Below are 20,586 nucleotides of genomic sequence, written 5' to 3'. Positions count from 1 at the left end.
GATTCATTTAACCCTTAGATTGATTTCTGCCCCAAGAATTTAACTAACTTAATTTTAACTGCAATTACATATACCAAAAAGGGACACAGGGGCTAAAGCTTGGCATTGTTATTCATTGTGGATTAATATTAAGTGATATTTCCATTGTCAATGAGAAAGTTATGTTAAAAACTTCAAATACACACTACTATATGTGTATATGCACAGACACAACCATTGATACATAATTCATCTTATAAAGGACATACAAAAACAACCAAATAGTTTACATATAAAGCTGTTGAAACCACACAATTATAGTTACCTAGGAGTTGGGCCATAAAGTTACTATTGCATTGCACTAAAATAGTCAGGATTTTAATGAAAACTCTATTTATAGTTGATCCTACAAAGCCATTTAAAATTTTATCTTCCTCCCATTTGGTTCACATCACTTATGTATACTGACAAATGACTTAGTTTTATTTCTTTCAGCCCTCTTTCTGTTACTTATTTTGTCTTTTTCATTACCTTTGTATTTTGTATCTGTAAATATAGACTTTAGGTCAGAGTTTTAGCTTCTGTTTCTCCAGCTCTGGAGTACCAACATTGCATTTTTCATTCTGTGTTGTTTTCCTCACTGATGAGTTAGGTATTTTGTATGTCAAAATCTTTTGTTGTAACTCACTGAAATTCATTTTACAAGATGAAATGTAATAGGAGTGAGAACGAATGTGAGACCTATTTTGATGTTAGTTAATCCTATGATACATTTTTATTTTTCATTTACTGACTTATGTCTAGAAGTTTTATTTTTTAGTACCAGAGGATTTTTATATTGTTAAAAACAAAGTAGATTAATGAAATTTTGTAGTTTATTGAGCATATGCTATATACCTATGAATATATACGTACGATAGTGTTTTGTTCTGTCATTATAAATAGCAACAGTGATTACCAGGTCTCCTGTTTTCACTACTGTCAGAAATATTCTTTTCTAAGATTTGATAGGAAGATTAACTTTGATTCTAATTCCTTATAACTATGATGTATAGTACTTTTCGCATTCTGGAGAGTTGCTATTAAATGCAGTTTTACTAATTTGAAAGTAATTACTCTGATTTAATATCCCATCAAATGTCCTCTATAAATAGAAAACTTACAGATTCACTTAAATTGCTCATCTGTTTAAGATATTTGTGTTTACAACTATGATTTTGTGTCAGATTCTACTGTAACATGTGGAACTTAGTAGAAAAATCATTAATATTTTTTAAGTGTTAGGAAAGCCAAGTGATTATAGACTTCTCCAAGACCTCTCCCTCAGCTTCTCAGATGGGGCTTGCCGTGAAGTTGGTGCTCAGTAAATGTTTATGGAATTGACTGATTAATTAGTTTTCATTTCTCCCACCTAACACCTTGTTATCTCATGGCCTTCCAAAATATGAAACCTAGTCTGAAACCTCCTGGGTACCTATCTTCATTGGATTCACTCTATTGCCATCATAAGTGCCTTTGATTCTTCACTGTAGCCCATCTCTTCCTCACTTCCCTTTTCTTCTCTCTTCAGATTTTCTTCTCCTCTCTTCAGATTTTCTTCAAGCTACACAAACCCCCTGTCATTTCCTCACCCCTTTACCCAGTGATGATAGCCATACAGTTTGTAAATTGTCACTGATGTCTGTCATTTGGCTGTATCCCAAAAGTTTACATTGTGAATTTTTTTTTAATGTTAAGCTGAGTTTCTTGTGAATTATTTTACTTTGGTGTAAGTTTTTCTATTTTGAGCTCCATTACTACTTATGTTCTTAATTTTGATTAGTCATTATAGAAAATGTGGGATACTCATTGTCGAGCCCTCCTCAGTTCCTCATCTCAGCCTTCTTTCTGTTTTTGTATTTATGATCCTTTGATGTCTATTTGCCCTGTCCTATTTAGTGTATGCAACTCTGTTCCTATCTGGGACCAGTTTTTATATTCAGCAAGGCTTTAAAGAATTCTGGCATAGTACTTCTAGACTTTGCTACTTGATTGTTTCCTAAGTAAAAGCTTTTATCTACTTGGTGATGTCAGTGTTTATTAATGAAAATTGAAGCCATGTAGGCTTTGAACAGCTGTAATGTGGTAGATCACTTCAAATGTATATTTAGCAAATGTTCCCATATTTTGGATTACTTCAGAATCCCTAATGTGGATCATTAGAAATGTTCAAAAAGAATTTCCTATCTTCCCCAGACAATTGACATGCCAAATTAAACTGAAGACAGCGAAATTCTCTTCCTAGGAGTGAATGAAACAGACATAATGAATTACCATAGTTGAAGCAGAACAATAAAATTTTAACAGGAGTGAATATTAGCCACATGAATTGAATAAGCTGCTTTTTAGAGGAAAAAAAAATCTGTCCTAAATTAAAATACAAGAAACCACTGTTCATTTAGAGTCCCACTGTTCAGATACCAGAAAAATAGGCTAATTTGTATAAAAGCCTATTATTTGTCCTAAACAGGTACATTCTGGAGTAGAAAAGATTTAAGTTTTAGGAGCATTGGATATATATAAAGGCAATAACATCAATTTCATTGAGTTAATTGATTAAACAGTTAAATGTATGTAACATATTTAGTACAGTGCCTGGCAGCTATTATTTTTATTATTTTGTTTTATGATTTTATTTTTTATTGCTTAGTTTTACTAGTCTTAAAATTCAAATTAGATAATTAAGAATTACAGTACCTAGGACAGTGCCGTTCATTCTGACATTCTGTACACTTTTAAATCGTCAGTTGCAGAATTTAAGGGAAGAGCCCTAATGAGCACTTCAAATTCTTGATAAACCCACCAGTTCCCTGATCTTGCCTTCCTTCCCAACACTCAATTCTGCAAATGCTAAATCAATCACAACTAAACAACTAAAATTTAACTGATTATCTACCTTTTACTGGGATTCCCAGGTGGCTCAGTGATAAAGAATGCCCCTGCCAATGCAGGAGCCACAGGAAACACAGGTTTGATCCCTAGATTGGGAAGATCAATCCCTTGGAGGAGGAAATGGCAACCCACTCCAGTATTCTTGCCTGGAAAATCCCATGGACTGAGTGAGGAGCTTGGCAGGTTGTGGTCCATGGGGTCATGAGGAGTCAAACAGGTTGAACCAACTAGCATGCACATACCACCTTTTACCAAACTTGCCATCAGGACTAATTTTATACTTTGCATTCCTTTTATCTTAATTGCTACAAAAAATCCAAGCCTTCCAGATCACTGTCACTTATTTCCTTATCTCTGTTTGACTCTGGTTTATCTCTGATCTGTTCTAAACTCCCGTTTATCTATGATCTCCCAATTCCTTTCACTGTGCTCTTTGGAACTCCCAGTTCACAATCACCAAGATTTCCTTTATCCTCAAACTCTTCTGTGATGGTTTATCTCATCTTTTTTCTCTCATAGAAATCTGGCATTCCCCGAAGATTACTGTTTTTTCTGTAGCCCTCACAAAAAGTGGAATTATTATCTATCACATCCTGTTTACCTTGGGACCAACAAGTGGAGTTGATGTCTTCCTTGCTTATTATTGATATTTATGGATGATTGTAACTTCTGTCTTTAAAAAATGTACCTGTCATCAGACTGACAGTGTTTTCTACTCCCTCTCATGTCTAGTCTCATACATCTTATGCATCTAGTCATATACATCTGCTCACTGATGATTTCAACCACCATTTACACAGATGATTTAAACGAAGGTTTACTATCTTTTCTTTGTCCACTATTCATATAATCATTCTTTGAGATTTTCAGTCTCTTGATGTGATCCTTCCAAAATCTTGACCTCTCAGTTCTTTGATTATCCTTACCTCTAGAAGTCTTATTTTTTTCTTTCACTTGAGTGACCTGCGTTAAGACCTCATTAAGGACTTCCCTGGTGGTCTGGTGGCTAAGACTCCATGCTCCCAATGCTGGGGGCCTGGGTTCAATCCTTGGTATTTAGTGCAACCAAATAAATAAATAATTTTTTTTTAAAAAAGACCTCATTATCATTGAGTATATCACTTACAGAATCTCAGTTGCAAGCATTTCAAAGTGACTAGCACTTCTTTTCTTTTCGGCTCCTCTCCTCTATAACAATTTTTCTTTTACCCTCTAAAGACCTCCAGCCCAACTTTTTACTATCCATCACTTCTTTCGTGTTCCCACTTCCCTCCTTGCCTTGCTCAAATTCCTTGGCCCATAACTTTAAACAATATTTTTCATAATCTTAACTTGCTTGCTCCTCTGTCACTTCAGTGGTAAGATCCAACCTTGGTTAATTGCAACTCTGCCTCCTCCACATTGGATCCAAAGCTGCGTGTCAAATTTCCAATACCTGTTTCCTGGCCCATTCTCAATTGATGGTCTTATTCTGTCTCCCATCCTGTTAAATAATTCGTTTGTGTTCTTAAATCTCACCCATCACTTTTGTACTAAATCTTCATTTTTGACTTTTCAGAGAGTTCTGAAATTTCCTTTTCATTGCATTATCTGTCTTTCCCTCTGTACTGGAGTATTCCCATCAGCATACATACTCAGCATAATACCTCTCATTAAAACAACCCTCTTGGAGTATAGACTGTCAAATCCAGTGATCAATTCTCAGTCTTCATTTTACTTGACCCTTCCACAGCTTTTTACACATTGACTACTCACTCCCTCCTTTAAATTCTTTTCTCATTTAACTCTTGAACACCATTCTCCTTACTCTCCCAACCTCAATTTCCTTTGCAGTATCCTCCTCCTCTTCTTAACTACTAACAGAGTGGTAACTCAGGGCATCAATCCTTGAACTTCTTTTTTTATACTCATATTTCAGTTGATCTTATTCAGGTGCCGTTAATTAACATCAGTATTCGTTCCTTCAGTCCAGAGCTAATCCCTGTTCACTGGACTTGTATACCTAGCTTTCCTAATCCATATCTCCACTTGGATTAAGTATTTGAAAGTTAACATGTCAAAAATAGAGTTTCTAATATTATTTTCCCCATCCTCATTTAGTCACTGAGATGCTGAAGATAAAAAACCCTTGAAATCATCTTCTGTTCCTTTTTCTTTTGCTCACACAATTTAATAGCAAATTCTGTTGGCTCTGTGTTTAGAATATATGATCTAACCACTTCTCACTACTCTATAATGACTAATTAAAATTATTTAATTTGTTGCCTGAACTACAGCAGTAGATAATCTATTTGGACTCCCTATCTCCATTCTTCACTCTCACCAGTCTGTTCTTTACCCAGAAGCCAGAGGAATCCTTACAGAATGTCAGTTCATGTCATTATCTTGTTTTTATCACTTTCATGGCTTCCAATCCAACATATAATAAAATCCTAAGTCCTTCTTTACCATAGTTCAAAAGGCCCTTTATTATCTAGTCCCTGGCAGTGTCTCTAATCCCATTTCCTATTGCTCCCTCACTTACTTAGCTTTATTGGCCTTGTTCCTATTCCTCAAATAAATCAAGCACGTGGCTATCTCAGAACCTTAATGTAACTGTTTCCTCTGCCTGGAACATTCTTTCCTCAGATATTCTCATAGTTAATTTCCTCACTTCCTTCAGATTTATGCTCATCTGTTACCTTCTTGGAGGATCTTTCTAGATTCTTATCTAAGGTAGCAGGCACTCCTTCATTCCAGACATCACTGTCCTTTTATCTTTTTAAACATTTTTCTTCATAGCACTTAATACTGCCTGACTATTATTATATATTTTTAATCCATCTGAATTCTCTCTTAAATGTTTTGTGAAACATGTCACACTTCAGTGTTATACTGATCCTCCAGCTGATGATGCTCTTCTTATTTACCCTTCGCCTTGAGGAGGTGAAGCAGGGAGAGAACAGGAGAAAAACTATTAAGTTTCCTTATAACTAGGATGAATGTATCACTCACTGACCAAACTTGGAGTACTTTTGATAGAAAAGGGAAACTTCCCAGGCAGACAGAGGCATATGATATTATTATCTATAAGCTTTTATCTTACGACAGTTCCTTCCAGGCAGCAGGTCTAAATATTCACAAGACATCTCCACCTTGGACCAACATGAATTGGCCTAACCTTATCTATATACGTTTTAAACATTTGGCCTTATGCCTAATGATGATTGTATTTTGAAGTGGTCAAATATATATATGTATAAAATACATTCATGTATTTACTTAAATGTATTTAAATATATATATTTTTCCTCATCTCTAAAGAATGAAATTGCTTATATTTAGCAGTGTAATGCCTTTGTATTAAACTAGAATATAGAGTAAGTAGATAATCCTCTTAAACTACTTTGGAAATACCAACTCTGATAGTAGAATAAATTTCCCAGAGAATGGGTAGAAACAGTCTCTTTGAGTAATGATTACCAAGCAGTCAAAGTTAGGATAAACATTGTTATACTGGTTATGAGATGCTGTCTCTTGACAAAGTTGAATTTCCTACTCAAAAGGCCAGTACTTTTGTTAAAAATGTCATTACTCAGATTTGGAAATTGTTTCCCTTTATACCCAAAACATATGGAGAAGGCAATGGCACCCCACTCCAGTACTCTTGCCTGGAAAATCCCATGGACAGAGGAGCCTGGTAGGCTGCAGTCCATGGGGTCGCTAAGAGTCAGGCACGACTGAGCGACTTCGCTTTCACTTTTCACTTTCATGCATTGGAGAAGGCAATGGCAACCCACTCCAGTGTTCTTGCCTGGAGAATCCAAGGGACGAGGGAGCCTGGTGGGCTGCTGTCTCTGGGGTCGCACAGAGTTGGACACGACTGAAATGACTTAGCATTACTTAGCATTACTTAGCATTACTTAGCATTACTTAGCATTACTACCCAAAACATTACTACTCAAAAATATGTTCAAGTGGTGTTTAAGATCCAGTAATTTGGGCACTAGAAAAGCATAAAGATGAATATTAAACAAAAAGTTTACAGTGGTTATATTCACTTAAAAAAAAATACCAGATTGACCATTTAATCCATCAGTTGCACTCCTTGGTTTTCATTCAAATGAGTTGAGCACTTATGTCCACATGAAAATTTGCACACAGATGTTTATTGCAGCTTTATTCATGATTACCAAAACTTGGAGGCAACCCAGATAACCTTCAGTGGGTAGATGAAATGTTATTAAGTGTTAAAAAGATTTGGAAGAACTCTATATAAGTGCATATTTCTAAGGGAAAGACACCAGTCTGAAAATGCTACACATTCTATGCTTCCAACTATATGACATTCTAGAAAAGGCAAAACTATGGAGATAGTAAAAAGATTATTTGCCAAAGTTAGGAAAGAGGGAGGGATGAATAGAGCACAGATTTTTAGGCCAGTGAAACTATTCTATGTGGTACTATAATGGTGGATACCTGACATTATACATTTGTTTAAACTTGTAAATGTACATCAAGAATGAACCCTAGTGTAAGCTGTGAACTTTGGATAGCAGTGATGTATCATTGTAGATTCATCAACTGTACAATGTACAGCTCAGGTGGGAAATGTCAATAATGGGGATGCAATGCATGTGTATGGGCAAAGGTTATATGGGAACTCTGTACTTTCTACTCTAAAAAATAAAGTTTGTTAAAAGAACAACACTGATAGCTTGAGGTGGATTAGATTGGCTATCGTTTGAAGAACTAAGTAAAGTTTGTTATATAAGCTCTTCATAAATAGGAAGCGTGTTGTGTACATCTTTGTAATTTCTGTGTAGTGTCGTAACTGTTAGGTTGTCCTTTTGTCAAGGAGGGCTCAAATGGTAAAGAATCCACTTGCAATGCGGGAGACTTGGATTCGATCCTTGGGTTGGGACGATCCCCTGGAAAAGGGAAAGGCTACCCACTCCAGTATTCTGGCCTGGAGAATTCCATGGACAGAGGAACCTGGCAGGCTACAGTCCATGCAGTCTCAATGAGTTGGGCACAACTGAGCAACTTTCACTTTTTTTTTTTTGTCAAGGACACATAGCAATATATATGTTTTATTGCACAAATGGAAATTTGCATATTTTAATATCTAACATGTATGTATGTGTGTGTGATATATATAGTTTTAGGGTTAACTTTTAAAGTAATCTGTTAATAACAGTACTAAAAAGTGACAGGCCCATAACCTCTGGGGTCAGAATAGGAGATTCAACACACACAACATTTTTGCTCTTTTCTTATTTTAAGCAGTATTTGTTATCATGAGAATTGTATTCCATACCTCTTAGCACAACTATATTTCAGTAATCAATTGGGTAATGATTTAATATCAGCTATAAAACCAAAAGCTTCACAAGAGCTGGTAGGATAGATGTATGTTTTCTTATATACCTAGAGCCTAGAGTGGTGAATGCAAATGATGACTGTTTGTTGAATGAATAAAGTTAATTATATGCATTTATTTTCATTTAATCTGATGATGGCTACAAAGAAGTTTGGAACTTCTAAATATGGTTTGGCCACTGTAAATTTCCCAAGCCATTTTTATGTACAACTATGGCTTTAAAATTATAAGTCTGTGTTATAGGATTTTATAAAACCATGTCTATTTCAAAACTAATTCAAAGGCTTCTGTGAGAAAATTGAAGCATATATATTAATATATGAAGAACTTATATTCTTACTGTTAAAATTTGACTTAGTGTCATTTTCTTTAAAGATTTTTCTCACTGTGTACTTCCTGGCACTGTTATTTAGATAACATTTTTCAGTCCTCCATTCTTATATCAAAATTTAGAATTTTGATAAAGGTAAGAGTAGCTATTCAGATCATGCAGAGAACAGTATCCTACAATTACCAGCTTATTTACCAAACTTTAAATAAACCAGTTGATGTCGCAATTGTACAGGCATGTACAAATCAGTTAACAAAGACTGGACCTATTTTGTGCAAGTGTAAACCAACTGATATCACATCTGGAAGCAGTAGAATTTTAGAATCCTAAGCACAACTTCTGCCCCTAGACGAATTTATTTGAAAGATGTTTTCCCCCTCACCTGTTAACAGTGGTGCTGCCTGTTCATTCTTTATCCATTAGTAGACCCCAGTTTAGTCCCTTTCTGAGCAATATTATCAGTATTTTTGAAATCTAAACTGTGACTATTGATTCAGCCGGCTGTGAGCATAAGGAAGTTATTATTATGACAGAATGGGACCAATTGATTGCCTTACAAAATTTTTGTTGGCTCTGAGGCAAATAACTGAAGATTATAATCTGCAATTTGAAACGAAACGTATCCCAGCCTCATTTTTCTGTATTTAACTCTGACTAATCTTGCTGGAACCATCTAATGTATCAAAGCATTATAAATTTGAAAATAATCACTTGTAAGTATTTTGACATATAGCAGAAAAAGATAAATACCAACCTTAGGAATTAAATGCTTCAACTGTACTAAATACATAGCAGGATTTTCGAGAGCACTGGTTGAGACTGTTGTTTTTAGAGGTTGATGGACTGAGTTTAAAGCTCTGTTCTATTTTAGCTGTAGCACATTGGATAAATTACATAAATTCTGAGTCTTCATTCTTCCACCTCCAGAAAACAAGGATCAAGATTTAGTAAAAAATTAAATGGGACAAACCCTCAAAACCCTTACTATGATACCTGACATCAGTAAAGTACCTATCATCATCATCTTTATCACCACTTTCACAACCACCCGTGAAATTGATCCTGCAAAATATTCTCGTCTTTTAAGTGGGGAATCTGGAGATACCGAGAAGCAATCTTATTACAGAATGATGAAGAATTATGTTTTGACAAGAGGATTGGTAACCTTGAGTAGGTCCGGCCAGAAAAACAGACACCACAGTAATCATTTTAACAGGGAAAATGTAATATGAATGGTGATTTAAAAGGAATTGGAGAACTGAAAAGGAAACATGTCAACACCAAAATAAAACAGAGATAGTAACAACAGGAAGCAGCTACCATCTGAGAAGGGACCTAGGGATCGAGTTGAGGTTAGTAGGACCCAGAAGTTTGGAAGAAGGGCTCTGCATGCTTTAAATATGATCTGTCAGTGATATTTACTACTTAATACGTTTAAAAAGGAAAGAGGAGAAAATCTTTTGAGCAGATGTTCTTGAACAAGACATGTTTACTTTCACATAGGATAATATTAAGCAATTAACTATTGCTAGACAGAGAACAAGGCTTCCCAGATGGCACTAGTAGTAAAGAATCCACCTGCCAATGAAGGAGACATAAGAAGCATGGGTTTGATCCCTGGATTGGCAAGAGTCCCTGGCAGGGGCCATGGCACCCCACTCCAGAATTCTTTCCTTGAGAATCCCATGGACAGAGGAACCTGGCAGAGGGATGACTCTCTGCAACACTATAGACTGTAGTGACTTAGCACACATGCAGAGGACAACATGAAACTGGCAATTTTTTGGCATTTTTATATTTTGAACATCATCAAATATTAGAACATCTTGAGCACTTTGTGATTGGTAGTGGCTGCCCAAGCACACAGACTCTCTTAGCAGTGTCTTCTATGTGTATAGAATGAAAGTGGGCAGGGGGAGGGATGGATATACACAATCTGTTCTCTGAGTCACTTTATCATTCTAGAGTGCTGATGAACTCAGTCTCTTTTGTCAGTCATATTGTTTCATTCATCCAAGAAACATGTGTTAACTACTTCCTATGTGCTAGATATTATTCTAGGAACTATGTATACCGGAGTAATATTGAATAGAACAAGAATCCTTACTCCTATAGAGCTTATAACAAACATAATTAAAATATATAGTATACTGGGGAAAAGGTAGAAAGAGAAAACAATAGGAAATGTGTATATTTGTGTGTATGTGGTGGGGGTAGGTTTAATAGAATAACTAGGAGAGGCTTCAACTGAAGGGTGTTATTTGAGCAAGGCATAAAAGAAGTTATGGAATTGGGTCATGTGGATATCTGGGACAAAAGCATTCTAGACAAAGGAAGACTGAATAAAAGACTCTGAGGCCAGAGCTTGTTTAGAGTGTTTGAAACACAGCAGAGAGGCCAATATGGTCGAAACACTAAGTGGGAAGAGAATAGTAGAAGATAACTTCAGAAAGATTAACAGTGACCTGAATCATTGGGGATTGTACAAGAATGAACAAAATAGGGTAAATGTATGAGTCCTAGAAAGTGTTGAGGTCCCATTTTAGGTTAGTCATTGTGAAGTCCATGGTTGTGTGTGTTTCTGTAGCCATAGTCCGATAAATGTGGGGAGGCAGGCAGCTTATTGCATTTGGTAGTTTCATATCTGTTTGTTAATTATGTGACCACAGCTTAAATTCAAGTTTTGGATTTCTGTTTACTTGAAATTTTGAATGATTGTTGGCTCATCCTTGTATCAGTACAAAGTGAATGGCTGAATGCTGATGGAATGCTATCTGTTTATAATGAAGGGATGATTACCTTAACTATTCATAAATATCAATCTTGCAAACTTAAATATTGATACATTCATGAACTACTATGTTCTGTCTGTGTAAACTAACAGATTTGCACTTCTATACTAGGATTGTTAATCACTAGACTGTTTTCCTTTCTCCCCTGTTATTTTAAAATCAAAAATTTGTATTTAATCCCTTAGTATTTGTTTCAGAATATATCTAGTTTTGTTGCTGTTTGCTTCAGAGGTAATTATGATAGGAATATCATATGCAGCTGGTTCAAATAACATGGAGTTTATACTGAATGTACTATATGGAGTAAATGTGGCAAAATGAGCATTTGAATCAAATAGGAACCAGATCTAAGCAATGACAAAAACTTATTTTGAAGGTGCTGGATCCCTGTTGAGTACAATGATTCCCAAACAGTTTTGGTAAATTTATTGTGCTGTATTTTATCCTTCTATAAACATACGAAAAGCTTGCAGTTCTTTTCCTTGATTTCTCTTTCCCTCTTAGGTATTTTCTTTGACATTTATTCAAAGAAACATGTCTCACTACCACATTGTAGAAATTTAAACAAAGGAACTTAGATTAAAAATACTAAACTATACCATACAAAAACCAAAAAAAGAAGGAAAATTCTTATAGACCAACAGTGGCATGGGGGTAATTATTTTTCTTTAAGGTATTGATAACAAAAGATCTGCTAATTCATTTATTTCATTTTCCTTAAATATGTTATAAATTTACTTAGCACTTATTGAATCTTTGTGGGTATTCTAAGCTCATTACCTGGTAGTATGGTATTAGTTATCTTTCTTTAGAATTTAATTTTATGAGCATGTTAATAAGACTATAAGTGAGAAAAAGTTAAGAAAAATATGTGCAGAAAGCATTGTAAATCTTTTATGGTTGGATCTAACTATGATGTAAAATATAATTTTTAGTGGCCATTGTTGCTTTTATTTTTAATAGTCCTTCCCAGGTTCCCATCAGTCATATAGGTACCACTTCTACATTCAGAAGTTATCTTTATTTGACTACTCATGTCCGTTTTCACCATTACCATCATTTGGTTGAAGCTACTGATCACCTCTCAGCTGGATTATCATAGCAGCCTCCCAATTATTCCTTTTGTTTCTTCCTGTATCAGACAGTATTCATATGCACATATAAAAAACCACTTTAGCTATTTCAAGCAGAAGGGATTTATTAAAGGTAAGGATTCTCTATCTATATTTATTCATGTATCGAGTGGAGTGAGTGCAAGTGAAAGAAGGAGGTACATAGTCATAAATGGAGATGTGCAGTACACGTTAAGCATGTGGCTATACCTGATGAGGCTTCAGACCACTTTTTATCAAAATCTTTTTAAAAGCTGCTTTCATAATTTTAAGCTCTTAAATTGAAAATGTAAAACTGAATAAATAACAAGAATCTCTAAAAATTAGTTAAAACATTTTTCAGAGAGCCATCAATTTGATACTGGCATTTAAAAAGTACTTTTAAAATATGTACAATCCAGTTACCTTATGGGAATTTACCATTTTCTGCAGTATTCTTTGAGACAGTGTTAATATTATAGCCTCTGTTGTCATGGAAACAAGTCTCTGAAGGAGGCCTCAGAGGCTAATGATTCCATGGTGTTGCTATGGATAGAAACAACTGAGACTGTTGTTAGTCACATGGTCAAGATTTAAAAAAAAAAAAAAACAACTAAAACTCTTTGGAGCTGATCTTATTGAGTGATACAAATGGAACAGAAAAAGGATGATGGCCTGAAAGTCATATTGTCTAATAAAATATGTATGTAAGATTTTTCAAGTTTCAAATGCTTAGGCTGAATTTCTTTTCTATAATAACCCAAATGTAGTGGTTACTCTATATTGCTGCCTCATTATTCATATTAGAGCCTTAAGTTTGACATTTTCCAATTTAGAATCATCTTATACAGCTCACCAGAATTTTATCATGCTCTCAATCCTGCACTCAAAATATCCTTGTCTCTTCTTTTTACTCTGTTATCATATTTAACATCTATACTATTCCTCATCACTCAACCTTCATTTGACTAGATATTATTTGTTTAGGGCAGTATTTTGTTTCATGGAAAGTAAATGACTTATTTTGTTGTTGTATAATCCTTTGTGACTCAAACTGGTTATTGATTGTGGCTAGGAAATTATGTGTGTTGATATGCATTTGTTTTTGAAGACTTTCTCAGCAGTATTTTCCTTTCTTAAGAAAGAGGCAGGGGTATATGTTCTTCTTCAAAGCACTTGCTCAGTGCCCTATAGAGAGTGGGGTGGAATCAGATGGTGTATGTTTTGTTTAAGATTTTTAAAAATGGTATTCAGATCCTTTAAAGGATTCTGTCAAAAGGAAATATATTTAGAATAGGTTCAGAGCCAGTATTACAAGGTAATATTGAAGAATTTATAGTATATCATAAAGGGTTTTTGAGAACAACTGCCTAATGGAGGAAATGTTTATGCTTGGCCTTGAAATTTGTTACAAGCATATAGCTTTGTCTTTTTTATGTTAAAGTGGATTATTAATTAGCTAATATCTGACTCTATTATAGAGGCAAAAAGAAACTTCTTATAGGTTTTAGATATGCCTCTTACTTTGATTGTGGTAATTGTTTCACAGGTGTTTGCATATGTTCAAAGTCATCAAGCTGTATACATTAAAAAGTACAATTTCTTGTATATCACTTATACCTTAACAAAGCTGTTTTAAAAAATAAAGATGATAAATGTTAGACTTTCTTGTCTCTAATACTTTGGATGTATCAGAGCCAGTTATTTTGTAGTTTATCACTCAACTTGGATTTTTCTGATGTTTAATGTTCAGCTTAATCATATTTGATAAGAATGTCCCAGAAGTGATATACTCTGATTACATCCCATTAGGTAACATATGATTTTGATTTGTACCATCCCTGATGATGTTAACTTTGGTTAAGATAGTATCTGCTGGATTTCTTCACTGTAATTAATAAAAATTTGTAGGGGAGATACATGTGTGTCTGTGTGTGTGTCTCCCACTCAAACTTGCTTCCATTAGAATGAAATGGAAGGGTCATTCAGCAGCAGTTGAAGTTTTAACATTTGTTGATGTTTCTTAAATGAGTTATTACTGTGGTGGTTGCCAGATTATAATTTTGTGACTTCATCATTCCTTCTACAATTTTGATTGGCATCTACTGTAAGGAAATGCACTTTTCTCTCTATTCATTTCATTGTTATGTAATTATTTATGTAAGTGTAGACTCATGGAGTCCTCTTTAATTCAGTGGGGTTTATGCCATCATAGGGGTCTGCCATGGTGGCTCAGAGATTAAAGCGTCTGCCTGCAGTGTGGGAAACCTGGGTTCGATCCCTGGGTCCGGAAGATCCCCTGGAGAAGGAAATGGCAACCCACTCCAGTATTCTTGCCTGGAGAATCCCAGGGACGGAGGAGCCTGGTGGGCTACAGTCCACGGGGTTGCAAAAAGTCGGACACAACTTCACTTTATGCCATCATTATTGTTATCTGAGTCTCACATTGTTCCCAGTGTAACTGATAAGAGCCCCAGCAAGCTGACTTCTGTGTCCTTTGTCATGCCTCATTAATTCTTTGAGCACCTCCTTATTTTCTGGCAGAGGCAGAAAGTTCTAGGCTCTAGCTCTGGAGTCATTTCTCCAAAGATTCCTTTTTTAAAAAATTAGAGAATGGATTTTTATAAGCCAAGATCTGAGTGCTAGGTATTTTCATGCTATTGAGGTGTTACTGCTCCCAGATGTTCTCTGTAGACAGAGCAAGGGTACATATGTATATGTAAACACAGATATTTATTTCTGTATTTGTCTATATATATTGAAAACCATGCTGTCATACGAGTGCCTCCAAATCTAGTCTAGAACCATAGATTTCATGTTGATTTTCTCCCTTTCCATGTTTGCAACTCCATTTTCTGATGTGAGGACCCTTGCTCCCACTATCCTTTATATATTTACTTATTGGATCAAGTCTCAGGTATGTCAGCAACCTCCTATCACTGTTGATGCTCTTAGTGGACATCCTTCCTACCCTGCTCAAGATCAAAGAGATATCCCCATCTTGTTCCACTGAGGCCTCTATACTTCATGCCAGACTACTGCTACTGCCACACAGATACTCTGTCACACTTGGGATCCAACAAAAATACCAGGCTGCTGCCACTGCCTGCCCACATGCAATACCCTCTTCATCCTGCTTAGACTCCAGCATCACTGTGCACCCATCCACTCCCTGCGCACGGATGCTGCTGCCTCACTCTGCTGACTTCAACAACCTGTGCTTGCCTACATCGAGATCCTGATTATATTCTATCATTGCTACCTTCTAGAAATCTAATTTTTGTGCTTCTGTTAATATGACAGTAAACCATCTGGAATTTTACATATGGTGTAAGGTAGTAGGGTAAGGGTTCATTTCATTTTCCATATGTATATTCAGTTGATTCAGCAGTAGTTTTCTAGAATAATTGAAGTATAGTTGATGAACAATATTATGTTGGTTTTGAGTGTACTAAATGATTTGATATTTGCATACATCATGAAATGATCACCACAGTAAGTCTGGTAACCATCTCTCCACATACAAAGTTTTATGATATTACTGACCTTACTTTTTGTGCTGTATATTACATCCCTGTGACTTACATAACTAAAGGTTTATACCTCTTAATTTCCTTCACCTGTTTTGTCCACCCCCCCCAACTCACTCCGTTTTTGGCATCTGTGCATTTGTTCTCTGTATCTATGAGTCTGTGTTTTCTATCTATGTTTTCATTTGGTTTGTTTGTTTGTTTGGTGAAATCATGTGGTATTTGTCTTCCCTGTCTGACTTACTTCACTTAAATTCTTTTAAAACTATCTTTTTCTCTTTGTCATAAAATTAGGAGTCAGAATCTCTTGGGTTTTTCAAACATTTTTAAAAAGTTATAAGTATTCTATTGAAAATTGTTAGTATTTAAATTATTTATTTTAAGTTCATAATATGGAATTCAACTTTTTTTTCCCCCTATAGGAACAATGTATATTAATAGTGTCTGGAATCCCAAGTAAGACAGACAGAGACTTTATTCCTAATTTATTTTTAATTGTGATAAAATATATGTAACAAAATTTTACTGTTTTAACCTTTCTTAGTATACTTAAGTACAGTTAATTCAGTGTCAATAAATATATTCATGGTGTTGTGCAGCCATCACCATTGTCCATCTCTGTAACTTTTCCATCTTTCAAAACAGAGAACTCATTTAAATTGGTAATATTATAAAGAAAGAAAACAGGAAACAAAATCTAATGGCTTAAAATCTCTTTCTATGGCACCCCACTCCAGTACTCTTGCCTGGAAAATCCCATGGACGGAGGAGCCTGGTAGGCTGCAGTCCATGGGGTCACGAAGAGTCGGACATGACTGAACGACTTTGCTTTCACTTTTCACTTTCATGCTTTGGAGAAGGAAATGGCAACCCACTCCAGTGTTCTTGCCTGGAGAATCCCAGGGACGGGGGAGCCTGGTGGGCTGCTGTCTATGGGATGGCACAGAGTCGGACACGACTGAAGCAACTTAGCAGCAGCAACAGGATATCCAGATAACAATAGTCTAGCAGATCTTTTCCTCGTTCCTCACGTTAACTTCTATGAGCTTAAGCTCAGTTGTAAAATAAAGAGGTAAACTTTATCCCTAGCTTCTTCAACTCTAATGATCTTATAAAAATCATTGAAATTTTTAGTATCTTTTTGAACAGTTAATGTGAAATGCATTTTCAGTTTATTTTCTAGAAAATGAGATGGTAAAATATTATAATTGTTTTTCTCTTAATAGGAATACATCTTCCATCCCTCAGCATGCATTACAGCATCACTATCTATCCATTGTCGACAACTGGAAAAGTAGAATTCAAAATAGAGGCGGGGGAAAAACCATTCATAATCCTGTCCTCAGAGGTTAACTTATCAAACATGTCTTTGCATTTTTTAAATAAAATTTTTATCTTCCCTTTTTTAGTTAATGCCATGCCATAGGCAATATCCTATATGACTTACAGACTGTTCTTACAGGTGATTATTAATCGATGCATAGTATTTGCATGCTAAGTCGCTTCAGTCATGTCTGACTCTTTGCGACCCCATGGACTGTAGCCCACCAGGCTCCTCTGTCCATGCAATTCTCCAGGCAAGAATACTGGAGTGGGTTGCTGTGCCCATCTCCAGGGCATAGTATTTAACCTTATGAAATTATTATTATTTGTACAACCATTCCAACACCTTATATTTAGGATATTTTGCATTTTCCCAAATACAATGTTCAAAAGAATATATTGAATATTAAGACATTTGCTTTTTAAATATTCCCTTAGAATACAGTTCAGTCACTCAGTCATGTCCAACTCTTTGCGACCCCATGGACTGCAGCATGCCAGGCTTCCCTCAAGATAGACTAACAGAATTACTAAGTCAAAGAGTTCAACATTTTTAAAGCTATTAGATTGCTTTTTGTAAAGTTTGTATGAAGTTATATATCCAACAGCACTGTGAAGGGACCTGCTTTCCTGTATTAAAATATTTTTGAGGTTTTTAATTGTGATAAAGTATATCTAACATAAGATTTGCCATTTTAACCAATTTTAACTGCACAATTCTGTGGCATCAGTTACATTTCCAGTATTGAGCAGCTTTTACCACCATCTACTTCCAACACCTTTTCACTATCTCAAACTTACTTTGTAACTACTAAGCAGTAAACTCCTTACGTTCCTCTCTCTCTTGCCCCTGGTAACTTCTAATCTACATGAATTTACCTATTCTAAATATAAGTGGAATCACAAAATATTGACCTTTTGTATCTGGTTAATTTCACTTAACATAATGTTTTCAAGGTTTGTCCATGTTGTGACATATATCAGAATTTCATCCCTTTTTTATGGCTTAATGACTATCCATTGTGTGTGTAGGTACACACACCATGTTTTGTATCTCTGTATCTGTTGATGGGTACTCTTGAGTTGTTGCCACCTTTTGGCTATTGTGGATAATGCATCACTGAACACTAGGGTAAAGTATTCAAGCCCCAGTTTTCAGCTCTTTTAAGTATTTACCCAGGAGTAGAATCGGTGGGTCATATGGTAATCCTAGGGGTAGTTTTTTTGAAGGACTTCCAAACCAAACTGCTTTCCATAGTGGCAGCACCATTTTCCATTCCCACCAGCAGTTTTTGATGATTCCAATTTCTGCATATCCTTGCCAACATTTGTTACTTTCTGTTTTTGTTTTTACTTTTTTATTATTGCCTCCTAGTAGTATGAAGTAATATGTCATTGTTACTTTGATTTACATTTCCCTAATGAATAATAATATTGAATAGATTTTCATGTGCTTATTGTTTTTTTTGGGGGGGGGGTTGTTGCTTTTAAATGTTGTAATAGTTTCTTCTGTACAATGAAGTGAATCAGCTATATTTATACATATCCCCCCTCCCTCTTGAACCTCCCCCTCACCCACTCCCCATTCCATCTTTATGGGTCACCACGTGCACCGAGCTGAGCTCCCTGTGCTATACTGCAGGTTCCCACTTTTTGTGTTACACGTCAGTGTATGTCATTCCCAATCTCCCAGTTCATCCCACTACCACCCCACCTCACTCCATGTCCATACATCTGCCTGTTCCCTACGTCTGTGTCTCTTATTTGTGCCCTGCAGATAGGTTCATCTGTACCATTTTTCTAGATTCTACATATATGCATTAAATATGATACTTACTTTCTTTTTCTGACTTACTTCACTCTATATGACAGACTCTAGGTCCATCCACATCTCTACAAATGACCCAGTTTTGTTCTTTTCTATGGCTGAGTAATATCCTATTGTATATTTGTGCCACATCTTCTTTATCCATTCATCCGTTGATGGACATTTAGATTGCTTCCATGTCCTGGCTATTGTAGTGTTGCTATGAACTTTGGGGTGCATATGTGTATCCTCTTTGGAAAATGTCTGTTCCAGGTCCTTTGCCCATTTTTTAATTGTCTTTTTATGGTGAGTTCTTTATCTGTTCTTCATGTGAAACCATCATCAGATGTACAGTTTGCAAGATTTTCTCCCATTCTATATGTTCTTTTCCCCTTTCTTGATAATGCCATTTGCTTCACAAAAGGTTTGAATTCTGATACAGTCTAATTTTTTTTTACTTCTGCTTTTGATACCATATTTAAGAATCCATTGTTATATCCAGATTTATCCCTATGTTCTAAGAATTTTGTGGTTTTAATGCTTATATTTAGGTCATCAGTTAATTTCCAGATTTTGTATAGGATATGAGGTTAATAATTCTTGTATAGAATATGTCATTGGTACAGCAAATATTTATGATTTAATCCAGGTAACAGAGATTGGTACTTTTACAAGACACCCTGTGTTCCATTTACATCTTTTTAAAAAATAATTGAATTAATCATGAGAGTAATTGATTCTTTGAATGCAAGTAAGCAAGTGGTCAAATATATCCTGAATGCTATAAAAATATTTGTAGTCTGTGAAGCGAGTGTCTTATCTCCCAGTGGAGGAGTATTGTTAAATCATTATATTTTATTATTTTCATTTAAACATCTAAAGAGTAGTCACTTATTTTAACTAGAGTCATTAAAATTATTATTGGTGGTATAATTACTTCTAAGAGCATTTTCTCATTTAAATTGAAGTAATATATTATTTTACCTATTTTAGTTATTTCTGAAAACTATAATTTATCTTTGGACAAAACTTTCTGTTATATGTTTCCCTTTTATTTTATATTTTTCCTGATTTTTTGTCATTGATGATTTTTAGCCAACAGAAGCTGTATCTCCCTCTTCTCCCACTGTCCCTGTGATCCCTGTCCTGCCAGTCCCTGCTGAGAATACTGTCATCCTACCCATCATACCACAGGTTTTTATTAGTTTCTTTTTTCTTTATAAAACTTTTATTTGTTCTTAATGGTTTCATTTGTATTCTTTTCAGATCATTTCAACTGTTTCTTTGTTAGATTTGGTAATACACTTTGGACTTTAAATGATATTTTTAGGGAGTTAAATATCTGGGATTTAATATAAGATGGGTTCAATATTTGCCATTTTATTAGGTTATCTACAAAAAAGATACATTCTCAACTTCATCATATGGAATCTCCTTAGA

General features: G+C 35.2%; 1 protein-coding gene across 15 annotated transcripts in view; it reads left to right on the top strand.

Moving 5' to 3' along the window:
* Positions 1-20,586, top strand: part of DLG1 (discs large MAGUK scaffold protein 1) — a 270,874-nt gene that overhangs the window by 107,258 nt on the left and 143,030 nt on the right. For 10 of the 15 annotated variants that reach the window (XM_070789390.1, XM_070789394.1, XM_070789399.1 and 7 more), the window contains one exon: positions 20,242-20,340. The exons of the other annotated variants lie outside the window; for them this stretch is intronic. In XM_070789390.1, coding sequence (XP_070645491.1) covers positions 20,242-20,340 — 99 coding nt within the window. The remainder of the gene's footprint in view (positions 1-20,241; positions 20,341-20,586) is intronic. 15 annotated transcript variants of the gene reach the window in all.

Source organism: Bos indicus, chromosome 1 (genome assembly GCF_029378745.1).
Source record: "Bos indicus isolate NIAB-ARS_2022 breed Sahiwal x Tharparkar chromosome 1, NIAB-ARS_B.indTharparkar_mat_pri_1.0, whole genome shotgun sequence".
In the NCBI taxonomy this organism is placed as follows: Eukaryota; Metazoa; Chordata; class Mammalia; order Artiodactyla; family Bovidae; genus Bos; species Bos indicus.
Note: the sequence above shows the minus strand (reverse complement) of the source record. Positions and strands in the feature narration are given on the sequence as shown.